We start from the raw sequence: 15,871 nt of genomic DNA, 5'->3' as shown, positions 1-15,871 counted from the left end.
CTAAAAAAGGGTGATGGATCCTTATAAAGTTACCTAAATAACTTGGCAAGTAAATAATATTTATTTGGTTAAATAACTAAATAATATACTACTACCACTCATTGGAGGACTGATTGGTAGGAATATGCCACAGGCTTCTGCCAAGTTTGCCACTGTTGGGTAAAATTCATATGCTCTAAAACGAAGAACATCTTCTCAGCATCTTCCCCTGCATAATAGTACAACGTGTGAAAATTGGAAAATTTTGTGGGCACGCAAGAGTAGCGTTTTCTGTTCCCATTTTCTATGCGATCATATTGGATATTTTAGTGACATGTTTGGGCTAGATTAACAAAAATATGCCTACGATATCAGGCATCTATTATCTTTAATCAGTATCTTCTCCCTCCAAACATCTTTTCTATAATTTTTCAGTATTTCCTACTCTGTGTAGCTTCTAACACGAGTCTCTCTTTAGCAAAAGACAAAGGCAAACATGGTATAGATGTTGCTACATTCTCAAATCCAGGGTGCTAAATTTCCCTGCAGTTGTTTTTAACAATAAGCTAGTGACTAAAAAACCGTTTTTTTTTTATCGGCATAGAGCTATAAACTTAACATAGCCACGATCATGGGTTGGATACAAAGAGGAGACCATAATAGGAATCCACTAACCACAAAACTTTTAGAACCTTTTTTTAGATGTTATTCTGCTTGCACAGCTACCAGAATAAACCAGCTGAAACTAATATAAATAGACCTTCTCAGGAGCTCAACTTCAACAGAGCAAATAAAAAATTCTTCAAGTCCCTTCTACCATAGTTAAGAGTTAAGCTTTAAAATAGTCAGATTTTGCAGCAATGGACTTGCTGGCATCTTTGTATGCTGACAAGCCAGTGGTGATCTTCAGCAAGAGCACTTGCTGCATTTGCCATTCTGTGAAGGCTCTCATACGCAGCTTCGGTGCCAACCGTACCGATATAGAGGTTGACAAAATGGCAAATGGGGAGCAAATAGAAAGGGCACTGATTCAGCTGGGTTGTCGCCCAACTGTACCAGCAGTGTTCATTGGACAACGATTTATAGGTGGTGCTGACGAACTCATAAGGCTCAACGTCCAGAACCAGCTTGCCCAGTTGCTTTTAAGTGCTGGAGCTATATTTCTTTGGAGGCCCTAGTCTTCTTAAACCTAATAATGTTTCTATTTAGTTCCTAGCCTAGCTATCAAAACTATACATCAGCTTTAGTGACAGAGCTTCTTCTAGTCTGTTCCTACTCTTAATTCTTCGCTTCTTATTGTAGTGCGCAATTTCATTCTCAATTTTTGTGTAATGTAAGTCAAGTATATGCCTGACTTGACCATGGGCCAAGGCATGCACATCTTATCAAAAGCAAGGTTTCTCAATTCAAGTACAAGATTAGTGATGAATTTTAGTTATTAAACCAAACTGATGAACAAGTCATAGTGTATTTTATTTTCTTTTACGAATCCAAACAATATTATTTGAGCAAAAGTTATGAGAAACAACTTACTTTTCTTCAAATCATAATCCAAGACTTAAAAAATGAAAGCTCCTTAGAAAGAAAAAATAAATAGGGTAAGAAAAACTAGGCAGGGAATTTGAATTTGAAATATGTATAAAAAAATGATAGATCATGTAAATATGTGTGTTAATAATTTGTGTATGTTTACTCCCTGAAGATTTCTTAGAGTGTAACCAATAGATGAATAAACAAACAAGAGTCGCTATAAATCCCTTCCATTGTGCAAGACTGTTATTTATGTGCATTGCATGAAATAGTTTCTACACCCAATTAGTTTAGCAACGAAGTGAATCAACATGTTATACAGAAAATTTTCCTCATCTACCTCAAATTCTTCTTAATAAGGAGGTTGCAGGACACCAAAACACTGATATATCTGTCAAAGAGGAAGATATCATAGTGTAGCTTTCTCATACATATTCCTCGGTGTATAAGTGAGAGATCTTGATAGAATGGTCACAGTGAAAAGACAAAAGAAAATGTATAGAAACATCGCGTTCACAAGCAGAACCAGATGTCGAGGAATCCTAGTCCCCACTGTGATGCCAAGAACTGACCTCGCACTACCCACCAGTTACTTTTGATCTGCACTAATTTCTACAAGCGCATATGCCAGAGTACCTTTCAGTTTTGTTGGAAGGGCCAACAATAATTGAGCTTCAGCATATACATATGATAAATAAATAAATAATATCACCAAGTATTCAGCAATGTTAACTAGATTTTAGATAGGAACTTAACCTACCACCTTTAAATACCTTTCAACCACAATTTTTTCAAAGTGCTAAGAAGAACCACCTTATTAAATCAATGCCATACATATAACACACATATATGAGGCAAAAATTAAAAGTTAATAAGTGGTATTACATAGGTTGTGTAATTCACAAATATAGAAATAATACTTTTGTAAAATGCTTACAATAATCACAAACAATAATTTTCCAATGTGTGTAGATTCACTAACATTAAGAACTTATTTGCATTGTGTTGTGCAAAACTTTCGAACATACAACTGGAATTTCTTAAATTTTTCAAGAATCTCTTATAATTAAGTAAAACTTTTTTTAAAAGAATAAAAAATACTCCGAATTTTCTGAACGAAAATATAAGATAGATAAGAGAATAAGAGAGAAGAAAAGAGAGTGCGAAAGTGTGCTTTCGGAGGTGAGCATAAGCCTTTATTCATAAATGTTAGAAATGGATAAAAATTACGACCTTCACATATGAATCTTGTGACTTGCAGAGGAGGTGAACCTTGTGAGTTGTAGAAAATGGACGCACATCTTGCGGCTAAAGCCTCCAAACAACTTGCAAAAGAATAATTAGATGAAAGTGGCTTTCGATCCTTGCAATTAAAGCTCACCAGAATGAAAATCGAGATGTGCGACAACTATATCAAAGCTGAAGAAAAAAGGAATGACTCCTCTAGGGTTCATAAGGAAGGAGGCAGAATTATCTTTTGTGAAACTCTGTTTTCCAACAATCTCACACATATTGAAAAAGATAAAAAGAATGAAAAAAGAAAAACATTCTATGTCTCATATATAGGATGTAATGCATTAGAGTTGATATAAAAATCAATATGAACCAATAGAAACTAACACACAATGTACTTGATATAGGAAGTTATATGAACCAAAATACTTAGCATGTGTTAGCGGTCTATCAATCACAATATGCTTTCACAATATTTGTTGTTATTGTTGTGTTGTCATTACTAGGTCATGGGTATACCCACTATTCATGAGTACTCTAGAATAATGTCAAGATCTCATACATGTGGTCATATAAATGATTTCAAGTGTATACTACAAATCATACTACATTATGAAATCATAAAAAAATTTATTTACTAAATTTTTTTTATTATTAAATTTTAATTACAAAACTTAACATCTTTGTAATGTAATCTCTAACATTTTCTTATTCTTTTCTTTTATCTCGTTTTCTTATATATCTTTTGATATATATATATATATATATATATATATATATATATATATATATATATATATATATATATATTTTAGAAAATTCTAAGAAGTTTTTACTCTTTTAAAAAGAGTTTTACTTTTTTCATAAAATTTAAAAAATTCCTGTATTCTAAGAAATTTACGTTAAAGATCATAGATCACACTTCATAAAATTATTGTTAGTGATATTTTACAAAATGGAATGAATAAAAATGTAAAAAATTGGTGTGACGGTTGGAATAGATTGATTGGCTTAAAATGAGTGTATGACTTACAAATATATTAAAATGCATGCAACAATTAGTTCTCCACATGGTCCAGCCCTTGATTATAACATAACAAAACACATGCCATTGGAGATTGGGAGAGAGTGAAGCATATAAAAGAAAATGTCTTTGTAAACATATACAAGTGGCAAGAAGGAATCTTTAAACACAGGAGGTAGTGGATGAACCTAAATTTCTCTTCAATACGCTGCAAACGACGCCGTCATCTCTAAAACGGGCCTATTGAATGGCTGCGATACGACGTCCTGCCTTTCGATGAAGGTCAGCTAAAATAATAAAAATATTTTTAAAGAATTCGACTCCACTAGGAATTCCCAGTCCCGTAGACATTCTGATAAATTCATTCACAAAAATGTAATATTCCTTATTATTTATTTAATTTTAATTTTTTCAATAAAAAAAGTCCAACATGTCATGTTATAAGAATAAAGTTGTTTTATAATTCAACTATTTTAATAATATCGTTTTCTTCGTGAACTTCTGCAAACATTAATGGAATGATAATAAAATTCTTTTTGTTATCTTTAACTTGATTTTTTTTATCTTTCTTTATTTGATTTTGAAATTTCATTTAGAGAAAAAAAATTTATCAATGAGATAATTTATTAACCGTTAAAATTTGTTATTAAAATGTTCGTCAATAAATTATATAATTGGATAAGAAAATTTGTCAATAGTTATCGATATATTTTAATCATTGATAATCATTGAGGGTAAATATCATTACATTTGTTGTTATTTTTGTCACTATCACAACCATATTAATTACCTCCAACTCCTCCTTTCTTTTCTCTCCTTCTTCTTCTCTCTCTTCTTCTCTTTTACGGTTGACGTCCCACTTCCGAGATTAGTGGTAACATCATCACCCCATGATTATTGTTGTCATAGTCACCTCCACGATTATCATTCACTAGTACAGTAAGAGGAAATGACACCGGTTACTTTTGCTTATAGACACCAGTTTTACAACCGAAGCATATACAGGTGAGGTAAAAAGAGGTAGGTTTTATGCATCGAGTATGAACCGAGTCAAAACATGATAGGATTATGCCTCGGGTTTTTACGTAACCGAGGTAGTAATGTGTTTTTTTTTTCATATTTTAGGCCTGTACTGGACCATGCTGTAATTTTGGATTTTTTGTTGTTTAGAAATTTTGAATATAGAATGGTAGAAGGAAATTTAAAAGTAGAGGAGTTTTTATTAGATTGACAAGCGCTAATGTACACAGATAGAACCAAGTGCTGATAAGAAAAATACTGATAGAACTAAGGTACTCCATTCCTATGTCTCATTACAGTGGTTATTTCTCCAAAGCAACAAAGGAATTTCATAACACATCAATCCTCCAACAGCTATGGAGTAGAAACATCCTATCCAATTAGAGAGCAAGAGTTTGAGCAATTAAAGGAAGTGTTTTATTCTTAACACATTGAGAAGAAATTAAAGGGAATGGTGAGTTAAGCACCTTGTGGGAAAGAAGCAAGTCACTTGCCACAAGCACCTTCAAGCAAATCTGCATCATCAGCAAATGCTACATAGCCATCAGCAGTAATTCCCCAATACAGAGGTACATAGCCATCTGCACAACGTGATTAACAGGCTTTTCTCTTCTGTTAAAACTGCATTGCTCTCTAGTGTCTCTCAAACTCCAAAGTTTTTCCAAAATCTGTGTTCGAACAAAACTCCCAACCTAACAATAGCACAAAATCCCAACCACGATCAAAACAGAGACTCAAGTTTCTCAATTTCAGAAACCCAATTTCAAAATCCCAACCCAAGATTTCCCTTTCCGCTCCGCAACCAGACCACCATAAGAGAACCCAAAACGGCGCCGCTACGATTCGCGAACCATGGGCTTGAATCGCGAACTCCTTAAGCTGCCATCCATGGTCGCACCTCCATCCTCTCCACAGCGGCGCAGGAGTAAGAAGGCGTAATGTTTTTCCCCTTTCCCCATCTGAAGAACCCTAATTTTGGAACCAGGAGGGATTTGTGGAAACGATGGAGATGGAACCCTTGTGGAGGCAGCGCCGCTACAACCCTCATGATGTCGCGTCGTCGCCGTTCTTCGCCGTGCCCTTTTGTCGCACCCTCGCCACACCCTAGCCGCGTCGTTGTCGTTCCTTCGCCGCCATTGTAGTGCCATTGATGATCCTCCTGGTTTGTTTGCAAGAAAGGAAGAAGAAAGAAAGAAAGCAATGAGAAGGAAGGGGGAGGTCGCACTCGGGGAAGAGAAAGAAGTGGGGGAGGTCGCACTCGGGGAAGAGAAAGAAGTGGGAGGTCGCTCTGCTGGAAGAAGAAGGGTAAACCCTTTTTTACAATAAACCATACAGATATTACCTCGGTTTCATGTTAAACTCGAGGCCTAAACAACTAAAAAAAAGTTGACGCAGACATTTGTCAAATCAAAAGCCAAATGCTCAGACTTTTATACGTTTAGGCACCGGTTCTACAAAGAACCGAAGTGGTATCCCCTTCATAGAAAAGCATCCAGTATGATCCAGTCTAATTTGCAGAGAGCAGAGAGTTTTATGTTTCGGGTGGTTGAGATAACCGAGGCAATATACTTCATAGGCTTCGGTTCCTTAGTAACCGAAGCATATAAGTTCCAGTTAATTACAAAAACACCACCGCGTTTTGATATGCTTCGATTTTTTCAAAACCGAAGCGTATTAAGCGCGGTAAAAAGTTGTTTTTTACTAGTGATTGTTGCATCCTTTCATTATTCTCTTCCTCCTCGTACTCATCACTCTCTTTTTTCTTTTCCTTTTCCTCCTTGTTGTCATTTTCTCTTTTTCTTCTTACTCATCTCCAATTAATTCCAAACAAATATTTTGTCAAATTTAACAAGAAAAAAATAGTGTACATTTGACTAGCAAAATTATTGGTGAATTTTATAGAAAATATTGTAACCTCCCAATTATATAGTATTAAACTATAAATGAGCTATCACATATTTAATAAACTACAACCGTTAACATAACTAGGAATAAAAGTTTCATTATAGTTATACAAAACATACTATGAATTTAATGTTATAAATTTAACTTTATATACAAGCCAACTAGAACAAAACTATGTACATCTAACTAGTATAGATAAGACTAAACATTAGTCATCCTTCCATCAAAGTCTGCTCCACAGATACCTCGTCACCCTCTGCTCACACCCACCAAATGATCATAGCCAAAACAATAATGCACAAAAACATTCAACAAAACACAAACAAAAGGGTAAGCTAGTGATACAAAACAATTCATATTATACTTGAACATTTCACACATGAATCACATTTCATATAAAGCAATCCAATCATCCTAAACATGCCAAGATTAGACTGGACTATCTGGATTTAGTATGAATGTCGAGCTATGACGAGTTGTGCACTTGTGGTGGCCTTTACTGCTTTGCGAAGCCATTTACCACACTCATAAGTTTAGTTTGTACCGGTCTTAGGTCATACTGAAAACACCTAGACTAAGACCTCCTACTACTTTCACCATGTATATCAATCCTCTCTACTTGAGAATGAATGATCATTAGAGTGTCAGGATTACTCCCAAGACTAAGGTCTCTGTTCATACTAACAACACTTTGATATAACCATTAAGAATCTCCCTTAGAACTCTTACACATCCCATTCTATTAAAATGATCCTTGTCCAATAGATATCTTCCCACTTAAGTTCATGTTGATAGACTTGGAATTTGATAATGCTATATCACCTACATTGATTATAATAGGAAAGACAAGTCCTGCCCTCGTGTATCTATCAAAACAAAAGTAACAACACAACCATATTCGTGAATCATTGCACCTGTGTGAAGCTATAAAGAGTACCCCAATCAATGCAATTAACATCAAAAGAATTGAAACAGCAGATGCAATCAAGGATCCAATATATATCGAGGTCATCACACACCAAAAAATGAACTCGAAAATCGTAAGAACGCCTCCATCCACAAACTTGAAACAAACCCAAAAATTCAGAATCAAACAATCACAAACATGCAACCAATGAATAAAGAGAATAAAGTAAAACCCAATATTATATTACATTAATCCAACCACTACAATCCATAATGAACAATTAACTTCGTCAATGAAACCAGTTACACAATCAATCAATGTTTTCCAGAACCTCACCCCAACAACCAAAAACATCCTTCCTCCCATTGAAACAGGTCTTGTCACCAACATTCTAGATGGGCTTCTTTCGATTCCACATAAAACTCACAGAATTCATAAAAACAGATACCAAACTAAAATTACATCCACCCAAAACCACAAGTTCCGGAACACACCAAATTCGAACTATTGTCGAACAAAATTCTAAGCAATGAATCTGATAGAGGCCATACTATAAAGATAAATGAATTAAAACAGGGGATAGAGAGCAAGACTAGCAGAGGAAGGGCTTACTTGAGATCGGAGGCAGATTGTCCTCATCGACGACGGAAACGGTCATAGCAAGCCCTAACAAAAGGAGTGCGCAACTCGTAAGATTAAGGAAGAACTAAGAAGAAAGAACTTCGATGGAAAATAATTTCAATTCGGAAGAGAAGAGGTAGCTGACACTAGAGTGTGAGTAAAGAGGAAGAGATGTTTTTGTTAGGCCTTAATGGGACGAACGCGAATTGAAATTTGGAGGCAACCACAAACAGAAATTTGGGGGCAAATACGAACGATGTGAAACTAAAAATTTAGGGGAAAGAAACTGAAAATTTAGGAAAAAGGAGAAAATTTTGACTTAAGGGTAAAAAAAAGCTCAAAAGAGAAACGTAAGAGGGCATGAAGACCAAAAGAACTGGAAATCTCTTTTTAAATTTTTTTTAAAGGTAGCGTTTCTTTTTTAAAAAACACTAAAAAATAATATTAATTATCTATAGATAGCGAGTGTTATTGTAATAGATTTAGATAACATTTTTCTAAATCAATATTATCTATTGTTCCCCACATTAGATAATGTTTATTTAAAAAAAGCACTGTTAAACGTTATTTATAACCAATTTTGTAGTAGTACAATGAATTTTAAAACGATTAAATTACTAATAAATTTTCAAAAACAATCAATTTTGGGTAGATTTATTGAAGGAAAAGAAAGTCATCATCAACAACAAATTTTAAAAATATTAAATTACCAAATTTTTTTATCACCGCATAGTAAAAGTTTAAATAAGAAATATTATAAATTTTTATAAATATTTTTGTCAATAATAAAAATTCTAATTTATTGATAGATCCATTATCAACAAATATTTATTTTAATAGTTCAATTTCTAAATTCATTAGTAATTTCTTTTTTAAAATTTATTAGTAAAATTTATCTTTTATTGACAAAATTTTTGTTTGTTTTACTAACATATTTTTTCTATAGATTAAAATTCATCAATAATTACCATTTTATTGTAGTCCCTTTAGAAATAGTGTTATCAATAAATTTTACATAATAATAATTAAAAATGACATAAAACGCTACTTATAAACATGGGCATTTTTATACTTTTTATAATTAAATGTTTTAACTATACAAAAATATTAGAATCCTATAAAAACTAAAAATCCTTTTAGGGTTAAAAGTTATGCGTTAGATTTCTTTCATACGGTTCCATTAATCTTAAAATCGATTGATAAGCTTTGTTATCTTACATGTTTTAATTCAATAAATAATTTCATTGAAATCTGTATGTGAATTAAGTATTCTAATGTTTAGATTTTACGAAATCGAATGCATTAAATCCACGTTTATATTAATTGATTGATGGATTTTTTTTTCTCTCTCACACAACCATCACGTTTAAAAAAAATCAATTTTATAAAAATAAAAAGATTTTAATATCTTAAATTTTTTTTATAATAATTTTTTAACTAATATTATGTCTCATTATTTTATTGATCCGTTTGAATTTATCTTTAAAAAAATATTTGAAACAAATTAATCCAAAATGTTATCATACTATTATAAAAAAAAATTGTTAAAAAAACATTCTTAAAAATGAAAGCCGAAAAATTAGGTCATCCTTCAAAAGCGTTGATTTTTCATATAAGTGCTTGATTAAAACGTGATGTAATTAAAACAACTCGTGGTATAAAAAATATTATAATATCTTCCTACAGCTATATAAAGTTAAAATAATTTGTTTATAATGGGATTAAATTAAAATTGAGTCAACTCAACAAGATTTAATTTGTAATAAATAAAAAAATTGTAATTTGATTCAATCTCCCACAAGTTAATGGTTTGGGTGGGTTAATTCAATGATATTTTATTTTTTTAATTTATTTTATATATTTATTATAGTATAATTAAAGTATTATTGACTAGACTCATTTTTTATAGCAATATAATTATAGTATTCATTTATTTCATGAAACATGGTTAAAAACTAAAGTGTCAACCATATTTTATATATCTATTATACTATAATTAAAGTATTTTTTATTAGACTCATTTTTTATAGCAATATAATCATAGTATTCATTTATCTCATAAGCATGATTAAAAACAAAAGTGTCAATCTAATAATTTAATAAACAGAAAAATTAAATATCCAAATTATTCAAACATTTTCTAACAATATTTTATTATTAAAAAAAAAATCAAACTGTTAACCTACATAATTAGAAGTAATAAATAATTATAATAAAAAAACTTATGAAAAATTATAAAAAAATAATAAAAGAGTTGTGGTTGGTCGATCATGGATCTACCTCTAACCTAACTTAAACTCGTTTAGTATTTCTAATTATCTGGTCGACAATTTAATTTTTTAAAAAATGAAAATATTGTTCAACAGTGATTGAACCATTTGGATGTTTGATTGGTTTGTATAATTGACATTTTAATTTTTTATTTTTATAATAATGTTTGGTAAAAGGAATGAGTCATTACATTATCATAAACAAATTAATGTAGTAAATTCACTTTGATTATACATATAATAAGTCGGAAGAATAAACCGATCTATAATGGATGGAACCGAATTATAAACTTTTTTACTTACCATCAATTGAATTAAATTAACACAACTCAAACTAAATTAATCTGTATAAATCAAGTTTATTTTCACACCCATAAAAAATAATAGGGACTTCACTCAAATTTTTTTCACTATTTTTTTTATTGACTTTTTTACTACTTCCCAAAGAAAATAATATGCTTCATCCGATAAATGAAAGATTACATTCCTTGTGTGGAAAATATTATGAGTGTCATAATACAAGATCGATAATCTTTTATTGTTAAATATTCAACTATAACTATAAGTTCGAGTATCGCACTTCATTTGATGATTTTTTTTCCCATCTTAAACAAGTAGTGTCTGGTTAAATATTAAGCGTGTTTGCTTGCAGAAGAACATTCTGAATGATGTAAGAGAAATGAAATTATTGTGTTTGAGATGTCTCTGAATGTTCTATGCTCCCCAGATGCTTAGCTCTGTAGATATTACACTTATCAGTATTGTAAAAAAAAATTCAACCAGAGGACAGTAGTTTAATTGAGCATCATCCCAGCCTCAAGGAGCAAGCATTGCTATAAAAAAAGAAAAATACTATCGACTAACAATCAAGCCATGCATCTTACTATACATGAATATATATGTACATATTTTGAGTCATGAAACTGAGTGACGCCTTCTCTTGGGGAAAGGGAAGCGACTCTCAGAGCCATTTGGCTTGGTACTGTTGATCCGAAATAGAGCATTGAGCTTGCTTAGTTTTTTGGTGAGTGATTTGAATAGCTTATTGGCAGGGTGAGATCTCACTAGCTCCTGCTTCATGTTAACGTGGTCTTTCTCCAAGTCTGTCAGCCTCATTCTCATTCTTGCAACTTCTAGCTTCAGCTCTCGGTTCTCCCTTCTCACTGATGCATAGTTGTCTCTCGGGGAAATGGCTCCGCTTCCTGCACCACTTCCTGAACGATGCGGGAATTGACCATTCATTCCTCCAAATAAAAATTGGCTGTGCCCTCCGTTCATGGCATTCCGAAGCCTTATTTGCTCAAAGTATAGAACCTGCACTGCCATCTGCACTGGTAGCCTTTCATTTTGTGCTGCATGGCTGCACGCTTCTTGAGACAGTTTCTGACAATCGATGGTTTTGCACAGCCGGTATCTCTCTGAATCCTTTATGTTTGGATGAACCTATAACAACACTTCAATTCAATTCTGAGTTTAAAAAAGTTTTACATTATTTCTAACAGTTTCTAATTGTAAAAGTATATATTATTTACTTCAACTTGGTAGCTGGAACTAGAGTATAGTTTACCAGAGAAATAAGACGTGCAATGGAATGGTAGTTAAAGGGAGAAGCAAATTTTCACCTTAAGGAAGATATCAACAGCTCTATAGAGTCCATCACTCACAATACGTGCGTGATCTGGAAGTAGTTCAGCAAGGGAGATGAACTTTGATGGCAACAAGTTTGGGTCTAGTGCGACTTCGGCGAGATAGTTGTCCATCAATTTTGATACCTTCAGAATTGAGCTTTGTTTTGGAGATCCGGGGCTGTCATAGTCATAAACCATTTCACTTTCATCTCTCAAGTGATTATTATCCTCTTGGTCCTCCTCGTCCAAGTTGAGAAAATTGGAAAATATTCTCAAAATTGAATCGGTGTCATAAATGGTGCCATGGGTATTTTGATGTGAATTTGTTGGGATTAGGATGTCTTCGAGAATTGCCTGGTCAAGTTGTAGACCAATTCTTCTCTCCAAGTCAGATCTGCAAGAAGTGGATGCCGATGCAGCTATTGCAGCTTTCAACAAGCTTGAGAGAAATGCCATTGGAACCGGGCTTTTCCTTGATTGCGTTGGTAGTAAGCCAGAAATGGCTTCAACAATGACTCTTTGTTTCTTCTGCAATTCTAAGTCGGGAAAACATCCTTTCACTGCATGGTGATCCCTAACAATCCCTTGAAGAGAATTATGTGCATAGTTTATCAAAATTTTGCTGATCATGTCTTGTTTTAGTCCCTTTGACTTCACTGCAGACAAAACTCTTTGGAAGAAATCAAGACTAAGAATATTGAGAGATTTCCCCCACCATTCTGAGGGTGTTTCGGGTTCCATGTTTGTGATGATTTTAGAAGGGAAGTTATGGTCCAGCTTTTGTAAACCAGTGGTGAGCTGTTCTTTACATGCATTATTTGCAATTGCATTGATTAGTCTGCTGACAAGACTAATCTCTTCTGAAGTGGGGACAAGAGTCTCACAACGGTGAAGAACAGATATTGTGTTTGATATATTTGGTAGCACCGTTTCCTTTAGGTATGCTTCGGCTCGTGTCTCCAGGTTTTTCTCTGAGAACTCTTCTGTCATTTCTAGAAAATGAGCAACACATTTTAGCATGGCAACATTGGAGAGGGTGAGCTCAACATTAATTCCATAACAGAATTTGGCAGCCAGCTCAAATGCCTCTGCACCACCCGGCACGTTTGGGAGACTTATCCGTGAAACTTTTGAATCTTTTGCTTCTAATAGCATTTTCCGAATCCTTCCACTCCTAGAAACAAGAGGAAACTGTAGAAAAAAAAAATTAAACAACTTAGAACTTGCAGTATGATAATCCCCCTTCTTTTGTTAACTGATTCATGCATTATAGAGCACTATTTTCATGATTTTATCTCTAGCTGTTAATGTCTACTCTGTTGTACTATGGTTGAACTTGAAATTCTCTTCAGAGGGGTTACTGGTGCAGAAAAAGAAAAGCATTTATATTGATACACATGGTTGATATATTCAGCACAGGAAAATGTCCTTTATGAACAAATAAATACCCATGAGAGTGAAAGATCAGTATGCAAAATATGAAGTAACCTATGAGAAAGGCAACCTGTAATTTCTTTACCTTGTGAAGTGCAAAGCTTGAAGCTCCTACTTCAATGGTGAGATCACTAGAGACATCAGATATCGGCCTGTAATTTACAAACCTGGCTGAATTATTGCATGGCGTAGACATGGAAATTTCAATGTAAAGCAACAACTGCTGCTAAGCATATTACTACCAAAATGAAATTATGAGAGAACTAGAAAGAGTGTTTTGGTGCAGCATGTATATGCAATGAAATGTACAAGATGGAATTGAATTGTACACCACACACCCGAAGACAATGTAATCTTCCAAGATCAAGTACGTAGGTGTGAATGGCCCCCAACTCAATAAATACAGAATGAGTGGGACTACTTTAGCAGTACCTCAGACAATACGATTACACGACCTTTAAGTCCAATTCAATATTGCACGATTGTTTATGTTGTGGAACCCATTATTCCAAATCATTGACCAGTGACCACCACATGTAAGAAAGGAAAACCATTTAAGCCACACATGCAATGTCCTGTTAATGTCTAAGCCTATTATGGTGTCCAAACTTGAAAGTTACAATATTAGACATGTGTAAATAATCTAATAACGGGTGACTCCATACACCTAATAATAGTTTTAAGATAGACTTAGTGTATTTTTAAAATTTAAATTTAGATCCAATTCAATTTCAAAAGCTAGCTCTTAAATGGGAACTGTGCTCATGTCATATTACTTTCCCATAGTCGGTGAGGTCTTATTATTACAGCAGTTCCGTACTCATTCAAAACTCTCCAATCTAAACATATCCATAGGAGCTAAAGATAACAAAAGCAGAAGAATAATTGACAGACAAACATGAATTGGCATTTTCATTGAAGACAGATCAGGATTGGACATTCACCACGGAGCACCATACTGTTGTCTGCTTAACACAGGACTATACATCAAAGTCAAGGTTACACGTTACAGCTTTATCTACCTATCACAGTGCCTAAATTATACCATCAATCCTAAGAGTGTTTCTACCATAAAAATGCACAGGTTGTGGTGAGTAAAGGACCATGTCAGATCAGAAGTTGTGAGAAACTGGAATTTGAATGAATACAAAAGATATGCACACACACACGAGCAATACGACAAGACAAAATGAAAGCTTCCCAGGTGGTGCTCCTATGCAGAAACTGAACTTTCACAATCCTATAGGAAAAGGACAGTTAGACCCACCAAAATGAAACCTCTGAGAAATAAAATAAACCTTGGAGTGTCATGAACATCAGGAGCCATTTGCGCTTCAAAAGTGGACAGTGCAATACCTTGTCATAAATCATTAATCCCAAAAGCTTAAACTGATAGGTAACCCACATGAATGGTTTTATATTTTTATAACGTGGAGCTCTTGATTCCAATTATGTGATCAAAATCTAGTTATAGATATTTGAAAACGACAATACGATGAAAAAGAAAAGGATTTGTTTTTAAGTTTAGGATGAGTCGTTAGATCAATTTCTGGAAGTGAATGTCTGCCATTTTGCCCATTCATTATCATTGCCTCAGCAAAGGAAAAATCACCAATAATTATGGGCTAAATACTACTTTCAGACATTTTTCTTTTCTTGTAGGCTAATTTAGAGCAAATATTATGGAAAAACAAAACAAAACTATACCCAAAATAATGAAGAAAACAAAATTCATAGTGAAGATGGAGAATATTTTACCATTCAGTGGCATGCCTTATGCTCGAACTAGGACGAAAGGTCCTCTTCCCAGAGATGCTAGGCTTTAATTCTCCAACAGTGACAACCCCCATTTCAACAAAACCTGGCAATTATGAACCCACTGTACCCCACTAAGAATTGTCACTATGAGTGAAGTGACAGTGATATGCTAGCATTCTATTCATGCCAGTTAACTAAAACAAAGCCACTGGAAAACTGTGTGCACCATTCTCTTGGGAGACTCTTGTGGAGAACTAAAGTCAGATGAACTCATACAGTGCCAAGGGAGGGAATGAAGGGATGGAGGTGATTTTGAGACGTACTTTATGACTGTTTATAATGAACATAATCTAAAGTCAAGGAAAACACAGGTGTGCTTGCACTTTTCGGTGAAAGGTAGTGAGCAAGTGGAGTTTTCTTTTATTTTAAAGGTTTTTGACTTAAGAAATTGCAGGAATCCGGATGTGTTGCACTGCTTTTGGGAGTTGTAATAATGGCTAGCCGAAGCTACACACATAAATTTAGCATAAATTAATCCCTATTATGTGTAAAGACCACAAAA

The 15,871-nt window shown here is 33.7% G+C and overlaps 1 protein-coding gene, 1 long non-coding RNA gene and 1 pseudogene across 3 annotated transcripts; 1 reads left to right on the top strand and 2 right to left on the bottom strand.

Moving 5' to 3' along the window:
* Positions 1-214: 214 nt before the first annotated feature.
* Positions 215-2,120, top strand: LOC124824523 (monothiol glutaredoxin-S1 pseudogene; annotated as a pseudogene).
* Positions 2,121-6,744: 4,624 nt separating this feature from the next.
* LOC148194343 (uncharacterized) lies at positions 6,745-8,575 on the bottom strand. The gene is made up of 2 exons (XR_015781669.1): positions 8,211-8,575; positions 6,745-6,947 (listed from the first exon to the last, which is right to left on the bottom strand). It is a non-coding gene; the product is annotated as an uncharacterized LOC148194343 (long non-coding RNA).
* Positions 8,576-11,155: 2,580 nt separating this feature from the next.
* Positions 11,156-15,626, bottom strand: LOC124824525 (BTB/POZ domain-containing protein At1g03010-like). 2 transcript variants are annotated; one of them, XM_047296961.2, is made up of 4 exons: positions 15,310-15,626; positions 13,637-13,703; positions 12,112-13,308; positions 11,156-11,932 (listed from the first exon to the last, which is right to left on the bottom strand). In XM_047296961.2, exons 1-4 carry the CDS (start codon positions 15,399-15,401, stop codon positions 11,405-11,407), a joined length of 1,884 nt encoding a protein of 627 aa, XP_047152917.1. In that variant the 5' UTR covers positions 15,402-15,626; the 3' UTR covers positions 11,156-11,404. The 2 variants fall into 2 exon arrangements, with proteins under 2 accessions (XP_047152917.1, XP_087951839.1); XM_088095713.1 differs by lacking the exon at positions 15,310-15,626 and adding an exon at positions 14,819-14,973.
* Between the last annotated feature and the right edge of the window lie 245 nt (positions 15,627-15,871).

This window comes from Vigna umbellata, chromosome 8, assembly GCF_029865625.1.
Source record: "Vigna umbellata cultivar VRB3 chromosome 8, Vumbellata_1.0, whole genome shotgun sequence".
Classification (NCBI taxonomy): domain Eukaryota; kingdom Viridiplantae; phylum Streptophyta; class Magnoliopsida; order Fabales; family Fabaceae; genus Vigna; species Vigna umbellata.
This window is presented reverse-complemented; position numbering and strand designations above follow the sequence as displayed.

Bases quoted from the DNA above. Each gene is read 5' to 3' on its own strand.
- LOC124824525 (XM_088095713.1), bottom strand. From the start codon at position 14,958: ATGTGGGTTACCTATCAGTTTAAGCTTTTGGGATTAATGATTTATGAC. The intron at 13,704-14,818 runs GTGGGTCTAACT...TGTAAATTACAG, and splicing joins TTCTCAGAGGTTTCATTTTG to GCCGATATCTGATGTCTCTA. The intron at 11,933-12,111 runs GTGAAAATTTGC...GTGTTGTTATAG, and splicing joins CTGTTGATATCTTCCTTAAG to GTTCATCCAAACATAAAGGA.